This window comes from Mycteria americana, chromosome 3 (genome assembly GCF_035582795.1).
Source record: "Mycteria americana isolate JAX WOST 10 ecotype Jacksonville Zoo and Gardens chromosome 3, USCA_MyAme_1.0, whole genome shotgun sequence".
NCBI classification, from domain to species: domain Eukaryota; kingdom Metazoa; phylum Chordata; class Aves; order Ciconiiformes; family Ciconiidae; genus Mycteria; species Mycteria americana.
Window position 1 is genome coordinate 92,704,450 of NC_134367.1, and position 14,338 is coordinate 92,718,787.

Genomic DNA, 14,338 nt, shown 5'->3' on the forward strand with positions numbered 1-14,338 from the left:
TTAGGCCAGCTCGTGCTTTGGCGTGTGTGTGTGTGTTCTTTTACAGCCTTTCTGGGGAGGTGGTAGTTGTTTTATAGCAGTCTGAGTTTGCTGTGATGCCCTTGAAAAGGGCCATGTATCTTGCACTTCCTTAGAGACTAATTAGCAATTGGATATTCCCCCCACACACCATACGGATTTACAGTGTTTTAAGGTGCATGAGAGGGTTTGTTCCGATAGGAGAACTCATCATAAAAAGTTGTAACTTGTTTCTTGCAACAAAGGCAAGTTGTTGTTGTTTTGGTTGAGTATGGTATTACGCCACTGTGTTTGTCAGTGTCGATTTATGCCAGGCTTTAAATAGGATACTCTGCAACGAGTTTGTTTTCTGGTAGTCTGTAATCCTTTCAGGCTAGCTAACATTAACGAGCAGCAGCATTACTGTGGCTGGCTTTCTTTTGATCATGCACAGCCCTAGTCAGGAAATGGGTGAGGAGCATGAGTCATGATTACATTACCCTAATGTGACTGCCTACTAGAAGTTTTCTTTTTGCCGCCAATACTCTTTCCCTTGACGCTACTTCTAAAAACAAAATGTCCATTTTGGAGCACTTTGAAATATTGACCTTTAAACAGAGGGATTTATGTTCTCTTGCAGTCTCAAGACAAAGTTCTGAGCAGGAGCCCCTGCAGAGTGCAGAGAGAACAAGAGCGTTTGCAAAATGCTTTTCCAGAAAGCTGCAAAGGGCAGGACTTGACTTGCAGTACATTAGGTCTGCTTGGGTTCATTGGATACAGCACGTTTCCCTGACCCATTTAATTATTCTGTCATGTTGCCTGCACATGCAAGCTCGAGGTCCAGTGTGCTCTATATACAGATGCTGTCATCTCACTCACCATTTGGCTTAAGCTGTGTCTTAGAGCTGTGCTTATCTTTTGAAATATGGCTGCAGTAATGGGAAGATAGGTGCTGAGGTACTGGCTGAAGTAAAACCCCGAGTGTTGAGAAGGTAGCTTTAGTGAGATTTGAGGCAGCAGTATTTCAGACAGTTTGATTAAATACATGGGGTTTAGAATTTGAAAGAAATATCAGCTGCTAATCAGTAAACTAGCTTTAGTACTGAATTGCCACTGTGCCACTCTGAATATTCAGACAGTATACCTCTGTGCAAGTGCTGAGTATATTAATTTCTTTCAAATTAAACTGATTAACTCTGCCTGGTTTTAAGAGCAGTATGTGAAAACAACTCTTGGCACAGAGAGTGAATGCACTCTGATACTACTTGATATATTCCAGAAAAAAGAAGTCTGATCAATTTACTACAAGCAACTCAAGTTAATAGAACTGAGCATCTGTCGCAAAGAGATTTCAGGAGGAAGTGGAGACCCCTGCGCTGCTGTCCAGCGTGATGCATCCCTATCAGCTGGGGCATGTCGCAGGTGTCACTGACATGCTGCGGAGCAGAACCAGAGTGTGACATGTCTTTCAGTTGTCACTTATTCCTCCAGATTCTTACCTCTGCTCAAATGGTGGCTTCAAATAGTGGAGTTGTTTTGTTAGGAGTATAGCTGAAACTCACAGTGAAGATGTAATTTCTATTTTTTTCCTTTTGTTTCATATAAGGGTGATAAAACAGTTACTTTAGTTGTATTAACAATCTACTTCGAATTGCATATAGATAACAAAATTTTAGAAGTCCTATTTACTCCATGATTTCATCCCCATTCCTTAAAGAAGGCATGAGTTGGACCAAAAAACAAATTCAGTGAATATTTTTGTAATCCATTGAAGAATTTACTTTCTTCCATCTACCCCAACCCCATGCTCTTTGATCTCATCTTGATGACCATTCAACTCTCTGAAGGAGGCAGAACTGCAACAGAGCAGAGGATTCATCCTTTTTCTATGTAATAAAACAAAGAAGTCCTGTGCAAATTTATATTTTTCTGTAGCTTTGTACCTCTACCTCGTTGTTAGCCTTTGCATATAGAGGGCTCTCTGGCCTTCAAGTTTGTTTTAAACCTAGTTTATCAGCCACTTCAAGATGGTAAATATTTCTTTCAAGTGAAATGCTTTGAGAATTGAATAGGAGAACTGGTGATTATAATATGCCTATGTCACTTGTGTGTTTCAAGGAGATGATAAAGAATATTTGACTTAAGAGATGAAGGGTATTTGAGAATTGGAGGTAGGGAGTTCAGGATAGGGGGATTTTTTTGGGTGGAATGCTTTCATTTTAGATTGCCTATCGTCAGGAGCTACCAGTTAAGAAAATGTTAAACTAAGGATCTTTTTTTAAAAAATAGTAATAATAAGCTCTTAACTATAGCTGGAAAAACTTCATTTCAACATGACAGCTACTTCGGAAATGCTAAGGCAGAAGTTAGTGGAGCTACCAAACCATTTTTGCATCAGAACTGAATAAAATCTGGATGTAATTCCATGGACATTTTTTCTTGCAGAAGAGTTGGTTAAGAACTGCCCATCCCTTCTGCCAGAACTCCTTTCTCTCTAGGAGTGATGTTTCATGAGGTAGCAGAGCTATTCAAGTGACTTGTTGCAGCTGAAAGTAGCAGTCTCACTCCTGGCATTGTCATCTTACACACCTTTCCTAGTTAGTTTTCACCCAGTTCAGTGTGCTGAACTGGCTTAAAGGGGTCAAGTGTGTGCACACGGTAGGGGGGAAGGGGAGAATGCCTTTCTGACAGCAACAGTTATATTGGGCTTGAACTCTCTTAAAGCGTTGCCATCAGTCACACTGCAGCTGTTGGTAAGCCTTTACTGTAAACTGAGTCAGTGGGGAGAATTGCTGCTGTGACTGGTTTGCAGTGTGGCTTGTAGGTCTGCCTGCCCACGGAGGGTACAAGGAACTGCAGTGCAGAACCGGGAACCAGCAGCGAGGAGTGAGGAATCCAGGGTGGGAACTTCTTAAACCAGCTCTGAGCACAGAGCGGGGTTGGGGAACTACACCCTCTGTGTCAAAAGAGAAAGCCATCTATGCTAACCTGCTCAGAATTACAAAGGGTGTGGATTTGTAATCCACTTAAACGGATATGAGTGCTGGCTGACATCAAAAGGGGCAGTACTGCCTGCCTCAATCCACATCTTCCCAAGTTCTTCCATCGGCAATACCAGCATTTACGTGAACATGCGTTGAGCTGCATCAGGGAGCTGCTTTGGCTAAAAACTGTTCCTTTCTTCTCCCTCAGCAGATGAGATTTCAACCAGAGCAGTTACTCAGTCTTTTAGGTGGCCCATGGGCTCAGGTTATAGGGTGGTTTTTCTGCCCCATTTCACAGTCATTTTCCTTTGGTCTAACAGAACTGATGGACAAGTTTTTAAGCCTCTCCATCTTGTGGCTTATGAGTTTATGGTCCTTGGCTGTTTGCTCATCTGGTCTGCTGGCTTTGTAGGAGGAAACGTGTGACTGTGTTTCAGTGCACAGTCTGTCTGACGTAGCATAACCTCGCCTTCACCGGCTGCATGAGTTAAGGTGCTCGACTTTGTACTGACATGTACGTATGCCTAAATCTGCATGGTCTTGCACTCACCCAATTTTTGAAAGCCAATGATAAAACTGAACTATATAGTATTAAATCCGTATGTATGAATGTACCAGCCAACAAAGCCAAGAAGAAGGTAATAAAGAGGGACCTGTTTCAGTCCATGGAGCCAAACAACAGAATACAGTGAGCTCATTAAATGTCTGTCTCTGGAGAAGAGAAGAAAAAAGGTTTATATTATTCTAGAAAAGATGCTAACTTTTCAAAGCTGAAATAAAGCTGTGACAGAAACCTGTTGGAACGTGAAAAAAAATTTGCTTGATGAAAAAAATGGGAATTATTTAAGACATTCTGATGAGTGGTCAAAAGCGTAGCTGCAAAAACAGACTCTGTAAGGCATTTGACTTAATATTGCATCACAGCCAGATTTTTAAAACATTAGTCCGCTGCAGTGTCAACAAAGCACGTATTAAAAACATTTAGAATCTCAGAGTAAATGTCAGAAAGAAGTCAGCATCAGAGAGGGATGTATTTCTATTGAAATAATAAATAATGCAGAGATCTTTTTATACAGCATTGGGCTGCATAGTATTTTTATGAGCAGCCTGCAAATAAGTGTAAAATTGTTGTGGTACAAATTTGCAGGTGATGGAGATTGGTGAGGAAGTATATTGATGAGGAAGATGGAGAAATCTCAACTGATTTATCGATTGACAGCTTAAGCACATTCACATAAAATGTTTTCTCTTTCTGAGGTATGCCTTGCTTTTTATCCTGAAGAAAATAAATCCAGCTTACTTGCTGGAGAGCAATAGCTTGGAAAGCTGGTTTTTTTTGTGGGTCCCCTGTCCCGTCCCCCCCAAGGAATAGAGTCTTACTGGACAAACAGTGTAATATGAGCACCAGTATTGGCTATGCTGACAAAATTTGTTGATTAAATGAATATATGTGTATTTTCATCCTAAAAAACAGAATGGGGATGTCCACTCTGAATTAAGAAGTGGCAGTGATAACAAATTTCTACTTTTGCCAATATAGTTTATTCTGCTTGGAGAACACGTTTTTGTTATACCAGCACAAGAACTCTTAAATGGTTTGTAATATAATGCTACCCTGTAAATACAGGAAATTTCCTGTTGTAAGATGGTGAGGATAAAAGCAGAAATATGATCTTGTTTATAAACAAGGCAGCAATGATGGGAAGAAAGAAGTGATTTTTATCTCTGCATATGCTGTTAGGGAGAACGATATTGAAATGTTGTCACTAATTATGATCCGCTCTGAAAAGGATGTTGGAAAACTGGAGAGGGTTCAAAGGAGAGAGAGAGAGAGACAGAGGTATTTGAAGGCTTAAAATTACTCCCCCACCATCACCACATGAGGAATTCCCCCTGTTCACTTCGATCAAAAAGGATGACTGAGAAACGTTTAAGTTGGTTAGTGTTCAAGTACCTTAATAGGGATGAAGATTACTGGTTGATAAAGGGCCTCTGTAATATCACAGACTGATACAGAACAAAATAATAACTGGAGACTGGGGCCAGTTGCTCAAATTAGACAGCAGCCCCAAATTAGGTAACTTCAGCAGCTCCTTCCTGCTGTGCTGGTACAACTGTTCGAAAGATATAATGAACTGTGAAAATGATATTCCCCACCACCCCCCAGGTTGGCTTTCCTTTATTTCTTTTTCTTACAGGCTAAAATGAAAACTCTTAAATATGTGAAATACCTCCTTCATTTCAATATAATGCACAAGTACTTTAATGGTTTAAAGTTGAAGGTGTTCCCTGGTTAATGTGATTCACTCCAGCTTGATCCATTTGAAAGGGTACTATGCAGGGAAAGGTGGCAAGATTTAAAGCAATCAACAATTAAAAATAATTTCAGGAATGTGTGTTTTCTTCATTCATGAACCTAGGTTTTGGCAGGGAAAAAGAGAAGGGTGCTGGAGAAATGGAAGATACCTGGAGAGAAAGACACTGTATGTGGACTGCTCACAGCTAGTGTACTATTTATCTTTGATTTACGTGGGAAAAAGTGTTTATAGCAAGGGAGATGAAAATGTATCCTTATATGATTTTTCTTACATTTCCCTCTCACTTTTCCTTCCAAAGATGACTGATAATGAATTAATTACTTTGCTTTAAAAAAAAAAAATATTTCTCCCCAGCTAGTGTATAGCTGAAGTTTTCCAGGCTTTCCTTGTCATTCATTAATAAATCTGTATTATGAAGCATATTCACATTTCCTTACTTACCCCTGAGCAGACAATTGCTTCAAGAATTCAAGCTACTTCAAGTAGCAGTACCTTGGAGTATTTAGCCACTATTCATCTGGAAAGATACATCAGGTGGAACACTGCAGGGCTATCTTCCATCTCTGTTACTACACAGTATTTTTATAAATTATTTGAATGTACGCTTATTACATCTGCAGATGATGCTAAACCTGTACGCTGTAGAGGCCAAGATTAAAATGCAAAGTGATCCTGACCATTTGAAGTGTTTGAAATGAATAGAATGCAATGCAGTGAGTATGGAGGCTTTGCTACAGGGGCATAGTCAAGAACAAGATGTAGAATAACTGGCTAGACAACAGTTCTTCACTAAAGGAGCTAGGTTTTTAGTGGACCACAAACTAAACATAAGCCAACAGTGTTGTGATGCTGAAAGAAAAATGCAGACACTATTAAGAGAGAAATTGACATCTCAGCTTGAATATTGTGTTTGCTTTTGGGTATATTTAAAGAAAGATTTGAGCCAAGGGGAGGAATACCAGCAAAGGAGGTTGGGGGAGGCTATCTGAGCTCCAGAAAACATGACCTGTGTTGAAAGGTTGAAATATTTGCATCGTTTAATCTGAAGAAGAAAAGGTTTAAAGGAGATGTAGAATGCATAAAACAACGAACTGTATTCATCAGGGCCCAGATTGGAGCAGGGGAGACTTTAGGTGCATCTTCTCTGATGACTAGCCTCTGTGAAGTAAATTAATGTGTGCAGTATGCACCTGTAGGGAATTTTAAGAGGAGGGTGAACAAACACCTTCCAGGACTAGCAGAAGGCATCTGGATCTTTGCAGGAGGATGGAGAAATGAATGAACTGCATCACAGGGTCCTCTCTTGACCTGTGTTTCTGTAGCTGTGGGAAGGATTGGGGCTTTCTTTTCCTTCATTTTTTAAAAAGTGTATGTGACAATGGCATAAAATAGGTTAGATTTGATCTAGGAAAGTAGGTTGAGTGCAGTTTGAGAAAATTAGTTGAACTGACAAGTGATTAGCCTGATTGTTTTTATAAAGTAATTAAATCTGTAGCTTTAATCAGAAAGGTGCAAATTCTTTGATGGAGGGAGTAACAAAGGGGCGAGGACTTCTAATCTGATCAGGGAAGTTGACTTTAATACAGATGAATTCAAAGGCTGAGCCTCTTATAAACAAGGTAAATTTAGATGAACAATCTGGAGGGAGAAGTGTTACCACCTGATTTGGTTAAAGCTACTCAGAAGGTGGTGGCTCTATAAGCAGAGGCTCACTGGTGGCCTGGTCTAGAAGTGGACAGACTTGTGGCCTCTCCTCTTCAGAGGCTTCAGTTGATACAGACATCTAAGTCCACAGGAATGTGAGAGGTAAGCTCTATGGTGCATTATCTGCTGCTTTTCTTGTACCTGAAGACTTGGTTATACTGGGACTTTGTTTTACCCACATTCAGGAATTGTGACTACACGAGTTCAAGCCCCTGTTACAAAAACAATAAAAACATGGTTTGCACTGATGTTGTTTCAGGCATAGTGAAAATATCAGCATTGACAAGGATGTTCTCAACAGTTTGTTTGTGGCGCTGAAAGCTACTGGTAGCTAAAACCTAAAATGAACCCCTAAAGCCTAATTCTATGCTTGCAGATGTTTCATTGCGTAGAAAAGTTGCAGCAGCTTATTGCACAGTTTGTATCTGTCTTTTGCTGTGTTACTGTATTCTCATTTGGATATTGAAATAATGTACAGCCTCTGTTTTCTCCTAGTGACTTGCTCCACAGGATAATTCAATGTTATTTTAAATGATGCTTTGGAAATGGGTTTCTCTAAAGTTCACGTGCTTCTAGCCAATGATGTGTAAGGCAGAGCCCTTGCAAGGGATTGTCCTGTAGAAAGAAAGCCCATGGGCTTCCTGCAGTGCACACTTGCTTCTGGTCCTGCTGTGTGGAAACAGGAGTTTCTTTCTATCATTTCTTTGCCTAGGACACTGCTTAAGGATCTAGGTCTCTTGGGATTTGTGCACAAATAAAATTTTGCACCTTGACCCTTGTTTGTCTCTGGCTTTGTAAGCTTAGCTGTTAAGAGATTTGCTGATAGTCTGTCCTTTTAAAAAAGACTGTGGAATAAACTGAGGCATCCATGGAAAACTGAGCTGTGTGGAAGGTGATGATTGCTGAGTGGACAGAAGGTTCGCAAAGCAGATTGAGAAGTGCCTCTGAAAATATTAGTCTTTGTTACCAAGCAAAACACTTATATGAGAGTGTGAAGTGATAGGAATGAAAATGAGCAAGTGTTACAGCCAAACTAAAACTTTTAATTTTCACTGGGCTGAAGTTTCTCTGGCTTGGCTCATGCTTGGATCTTGTTAGGAGAGGGATATCTCTTCAGCTGGAAGAAAAACCCTTTCATGTTGTTTTTCTCCTAAATTGAGGTGGTCTACTGTAGGCTGGCAGCCTGGAACTGTGGACTTTTGGTTATGCATTTGGTTTTCTGATAATTTCTCATTCAGCTTTCCAGTTTGGCTATACATTCACTTAATTACTAAGTTGAAATTAGTCAAAACAGAGACTCTTTTAGCAGCAAGATCAGAAACAGGTCTCATTTTAAGACAAGGTGAACTTTACTGTGTGGCCTGGTATCGAGATTGGGGTGTGTTCTGTCCCCTTCTCTTAGCCTGTGTGTACCAGTGATTTCATTAAATCTTGCTGAATGCAGGGAGTGTGTAATGTAAGGTTATTGTGAAAATTTTGTGGGCTATTTTTTTTTTAGTTTTGCAGGAGTTGAGCTGGAGGCTTAGTCTCGTTAAGCCTTTCTTCATTTGCCAAAGTTGGATTTTTATTTTTTTCCTTATTAACAGAACTACCTTTTTAAAGCCAAATGTTATATATTGATATAGGTTCTTCCTTATTTAATTGTAAATTAAATAGCCTAAAATACTGTTGTTACTCCTAAGTGAGTATTTCTGGATTTATGATATATTTCAGCTGTTCAAAGTAGCTTAAAATCTGTGCTCCTTTGGGCAGTAGTTGACAAAGAGGATAGGTATGCAGAAACAAAGTACAGTTGCTCTGAAGCCTGTTATGCTGTTATGTGGAAAGCCTGTCCATTGAGGAGGGAACCCCTATCTTTTATTTACAAGGTGTAATTTGCAGATTTTTCAATAGAGTAGCTAGTGAAATCTGCAGGAATGGTAGCTTTTGTTTTCAGCAGAGCAAACGATGCTTGCAGTAAGCAAGTAATTGTGAAAGTTCTTCTCTTCAAATGTAAAGCCTCTTGCAATGGCCAAATGGAAGCCAAGGCCTTCACAAATACAGGGACTGCTGTATTGAGAGGGATTATAATTCCTGGGACCAGAGTCTCTTGCAGCATCCTCTGAGGTAGTGTGGTTTTACACTGCCCCTTACTGGGGCGCTCTCATAGTGCAAGAACTAAAGGAGATCTGGATGCCCAAAAGTTTGCTCTATTTTGGGTTTTTGCATTTTTTTTCCCCCCTGAGCTATGAGCTAAATAAAATACAGTGGTGTTCTTGTGTGTCAAAATGGATTTTTTATATTAAAAGTTATTTTACACTTGATTTTAGTATTTCTTGATGTTCAGATGTTTCATTGTGTCCTTCAGGTTTCTTTGAAATCTTCTTGTGGAGTTTGGTGATAATCGTCTTTGATACACATCCAAACTGGTGGAAGCCATGAAAGCTTTGAATGAACTAGGAATTGTCTTTCATTTTTTAAACTAGTGACCAACAGACATGACTTTGGACCACATTGACACTACATTGCCATTCATTCCAGATTAAAAGATCCGAAAGAATGAGGAATTTGAACCAGGTGGAATTCTGCCTGTTACTCCTGAGAAGTGAGATAGAGCTGAGTTCACTAGATAAACATAAAACAACCTCACCATTTGGCTTCGTTTGCTAAAAATAGTCTTCTCTTTAGAGTTGAGGAAATTTTGTTTAGCTAAATGGGTTGCTTGGGTAGAATGATAATTGGGGGGGGAACAATGCAGTGAATTTTCCAGTCTAAAACTGAAAGGTAACAGAGTTTACTCAGTTCTGTTGCCATGGGTGTGGCATAAGTAGAGATCTTATTTAGGATTTACTTTTGTATCTTACAGTACTGACATGGAGTTAAGCTGGTGGAGTTTTGGTATGTAATGTGAATCTAGTATTCTGTAGATCCTAATGAATTACCATTTTGTTGTGTAGAAGGAAGCTTTGAAGTGCTTTTAACTGATTGATGCAATCAAATATATTTTCAAAATTGAGCTTAAAAGTATAAAGTGTCCTCATAACTTATAGAACATTGAGCTTATTGTGTATGACAGTGTTCATCTGTTTATATCTGTTATACTTTTTGGGGGAGGGCTTTTCAACAATATCTGAAGTGCAGTAGATATCTGGTGGGAGTCAAAAAACCAAAATACTAACCTGGCTAGATTCCCAGCTCCCCTTGTGATGCACAGTTAAGTACCCCACTGTAGGAACTAATTACTGAGGTTAAAGGATTTGTGAAAATGCTTAAATACTTCTTGGCAATCTGGCTGTATAGCCATACAGTACAAAGTTTTAAAACTGGTGATTCTTACTGGACTTAATTTGATGAAGGAAAATATCTGCTGGGGCATGGATAAAAGGCAGCAAAAGTAGCCCTTGTTACAGACAGCTTCCCTTCACTTACTGCATAGAACAGTCTTTCTGTGCAAAAACTGCAAGCTCCTTTATGGCATGAGGATGGTGATGGACAGAGTGTGAGGGATTTGGGGCTGAGTATTCTGTTGAGGAGGGGTGACCTGTGATGCTCTGGTGGTCCATGGACTGAATAGGGGAAAGTACAAAGATGTCCAGGAAAAAAATGCATTCTTATTCTGAGGTTGCTCAAGAGTCAGGAACTGGTACTGTAAGGAAGAAATACACTATTAAATCATTAATAAAGAGTGTTTTTCCATACCTTGTTGGCCCAATAGCCTGTTAGCCCTTGTGGACTGCTTTATCAGACTTTTCAGAGACCACATTCTAATAGGAAGACTTGGTTTGCAAACACTGTTTCATTTGGTTGCACAGAGCAACTCTAAGTCACTGTGGCCTCATGGCCTACCTAATTCATGAGCTACAGTCTATAACTAATTGATATGAAGAATTCCTGTAGTCTAAAGATTGTAGTCACAAGAATCAGTTTCTTCTAAAACACCTGCATTTGGAAGTTTCTGACTAACTGTAAAGACCTGGACTAGCACTTTTTTCAAGTACCTAAAACTATCCTTTTAAATGGGCACATTTATCAGAAATGTTATTGGTGACAGCTTGTGAGAGTTCCAGCACTAAATGGGGGTATCTGAAGTTCTGTAATCCAAGGTGGTCTAATCCATTTCCAGAAAGGTTTCCTGAGTGACTCTGTCAATCTTCCTGGGTCTCCCAAAAGCTTAACGTTGCTGAATGTTATAAATGTATTTCTGCATGCGCTCTCAAAGGCCAGCATTTTGAACGCCAGAATAAGGAGAAGAAAGATTGAGATAGTGATATTTATCAAATGAATTGTGCTCAGCAACCGTGTCTAAGAAACTCTGACTTCAAAAAAAGCTATGAAGTCAGACAAAGGTTAGCTAGCCCTTGTTAATCTAAACTCTTTTATCTTGCTTAATGAAGGGAAGCAACATCATAAGCTAATCTGCAGGCTGGAACTGTCAGTACCATTACTAATTTTTTTTTGTAAAAACAAGACTGAATGAACCATGAAAAATAAATTAATGATAATCTGATTTTTGTATCCCATGCAGGCTTTTTTCAAGTTCTGGAAGTAGCAGGGCATTTGGTTGCTAACTGACCTGAAACTTGTGCTCCACCTTGGAAAGATCTACAGTGGGAGACATTCACCTTCACATACCCCACAGTTCTCTGCATCAGAAGAAAGGGACTTCATGGGCAAGAGTGGTTCAAGATGATGATGTAACATTGATAACGCTGAAGGTCTCCCGAGAATAACTGACTTTAAGAGGCTTCTCCCTCCCCTTCCCTTTTTTTTTTTTTTTTTAATAACTTCCTCTCTCAGAAACTACAAGCAAGATGCCAGCCAAGACACCCATCTACTTGAAAGCTGCTAACAATAAGAAAGGGAAGAAGTTCAAACTAAGGGATATCTTGTCTCCTGATATGATCAGTCCACCACTTGGAGATTTTCGTCACACCATACACATTGGAAAAGAGGGACAACATGATGTTTTTGGAGACATCTCCTTTTTGCAGGGCAACTATGAGCTATTGCCTGGAAATGAAGGAGAAACCAGAGTTAGCCAGTCTGGTGGCCACAATGAATTCTTAAGGGCAAACAGCACTTCTGAATCCATGTTTACAGAAACTCCATCACCAGTGCTCAAAAATGCTATTTCCCTTCCTGCCATTGGAGGTTCTCAAGCCCTTACATTGCCCTTATTGTCACCAGTGACATTTAATTCAAAGCAAGAATCCATCAGGTCATCAAGAAGTCCTAGGCTTAGCTGTGAGCCAGTAATAGAAGAAAAATTGCAGGAGAAAAGTAAACAGATGGAGGATGGAGAAACATATAAAGATGACATATGGGAGCAAAATGGTGGTTCTTCACATTTTACTAATGGTAGAGACAGTCACTCATCCAGCTTTTCTGAACGATGCACTGATTGGCAAACAGTTGATTTATTTGATGACAGTCGACTTTCATGTGAACTAACCAAGACAAAGACTAAGTCAGAAGAATCCCTTTCAGATCTTGCAGGCTCTCTTCTCTCATTACAGCTTGACTTGGGACCTTCACTTTTGGATGAGGTCCTCAATGTAATGGACAAGAATAAATCTTAGAACTGGTACTCCCTTGCTTCTTTATAAGTGATTCACTTAAACAAAAACAAACAAAAAACCATAGGTCAAAAGTCTAGACACTTAAAAATCAGCTGTATTTGCAGTTGTTTGACGGGTTTTCTAAAAATATTCTTAAAATACTATTTTTTTACCTGTTGTTTTTCATTATTTTTATTACACTAAATTCTCATAGTAGGAAGGTAAATTTTAATAACAGTTTTCAGCAAATATAAAATGTTTTTAAGTACCAGTATTAATGATCAGAAACTTAAGAAACAGAGTTTGAGGATGATACTGATTGTGACATTTGGTTAGTTCACTTCTATGGGCTTCTGAATATATGAGAATCTCTAAGTGTCAGAAAGGAGACTGATACTAATTATTCACTTTTATAAATTATTACAACATCACTTTACATGTAGGCCTCTTTCTAGAACCTTGTGTTTGAGGGTTTGATAGTGCTTTTTCATCATTTTCCATAGTACCATTTCTGTTATACCTTCACTGTAACTACTTTCTCGGTGTTATACTAATGCTCTGTATTCAGATGTGAGCAATTTGAAGGCTTTTTCAGTTTGAACACCTGGTCCAGAGTCTCAGCTGCTTTGAATGAGTATGCACAAATTTATGTAAGTTGAGGCTTGGGCCTGACATTGTATAGGAAATGATATGTTGTAAACAGGTGACACATGCAAGATATTATGGTTAAATTATTTTAAAAGTTGAAATATATTTTTTGTGTGCATATTTTTTTTTTTTACTGCAGAGCCTACACATACAGTATGTCATCAAAATAGTCGCTTGGCATTATTGGTGCTCTTCTGAAAATTGTATATTTGTGTGTTTGAAAGGAATATGTATTGATACTCCTCGCTTTTTTCTTCATTTATTGCCACACATGCTTAAACTTGCAACCGATTATTTTAATTTTTGAAGAAGGCACTGGTTATTCACAATGCTTGTGATGTGTGCTGCAACAGCCAATGTTTTGGGAAATGTGGATCCTTTAATACAGTACCTACATAGATTGCATAGATATCTTGTGCAATACAATAAACAAAAATTTAAATTTCTATGTCTTTGTGATTCAGTACATAGCCTCACCAAAATATGAAGTTTTGTTTTCTGCTGTAACAAAACAGTCTGCAGTAGAGTTGCAGAAATATGGGACCAAGGGGCAGATCAATTCTACTGTCTTAATTCAGTTGACTTCTCCAATTTGGTTTAGTTTCTGAGGTTTTAAGGGCAAACTCCAAGCAGGTAGGACCCTCTGGGATATGCACTGATTTTAAGTAATTGGAGACAAGAGAGTAATACTTTGGTCCTAGTGAAGTTAATGGCAAAGTTCCAGCAGCTTTCACTGAAGTATTTAGGTAAAATCCTAACAGTTTGTAGACTGTTCTTCATTAGATAACCACATTATCTGTATCTTCCTATCAGAACATGTAAGTCATGGATGATCTAGGGAGTCTGTGCCAACTAATTCTATTCCTTCAGTGTGTTTTAGGAACACAGTCTTTACCCCTGTTTCTGGTTAAGCACTTATATTATTATGCATTAATCAGACATGCAGCTACAGTCTCCCATATTATTCCTGTAAATGAGGAACTGAGAGGTAGAATGGCCAAGAACTGTGTTTATTTTTAAGATAATGCTTGATTGCCTTTGACTTCATATTCTGTGTGTATAAGCCTGGATCAAATTTCCAGTTCATTCATGATCCAAGATGAATGGTGGTTCTGTGACTATAGTCCTTCTTGTATTTTAGAAAGCAGGT

At 39.0% G+C, this 14,338-nt stretch overlaps 1 protein-coding gene across 8 annotated transcripts in view; it reads left to right on the forward strand.

Moving 5' to 3' along the window:
* CDC42EP3 (CDC42 effector protein 3) overlaps positions 1 to 13,634 on the forward strand; it is a 28,397-nt gene extending 14,763 nt beyond the window's left edge. For 4 of the 8 annotated variants that reach the window (XM_075496099.1, XM_075496097.1, XM_075496096.1 and 1 more), the window contains exons 2-3: positions 9,849 to 9,880; positions 11,508 to 13,634. In XM_075496099.1, the coding sequence (XP_075352214.1) occupies positions 11,794 to 12,561 (768 nt within the window). In that variant the 5' untranslated portion in view covers positions 9,849 to 9,880; positions 11,508 to 11,793 and the 3' untranslated portion in view covers positions 12,562 to 13,634. Of the gene's footprint in view, positions 1 to 5,994; positions 6,013 to 9,848; positions 9,881 to 11,507 lie in introns of those variants that run through there. The other 4 variants (XM_075496104.1, XM_075496103.1, XM_075496098.1 and 1 more) reach the window with 2 other exon arrangements.
* The last annotated feature ends 704 nt before the right edge of the window (positions 13,635 to 14,338 follow it).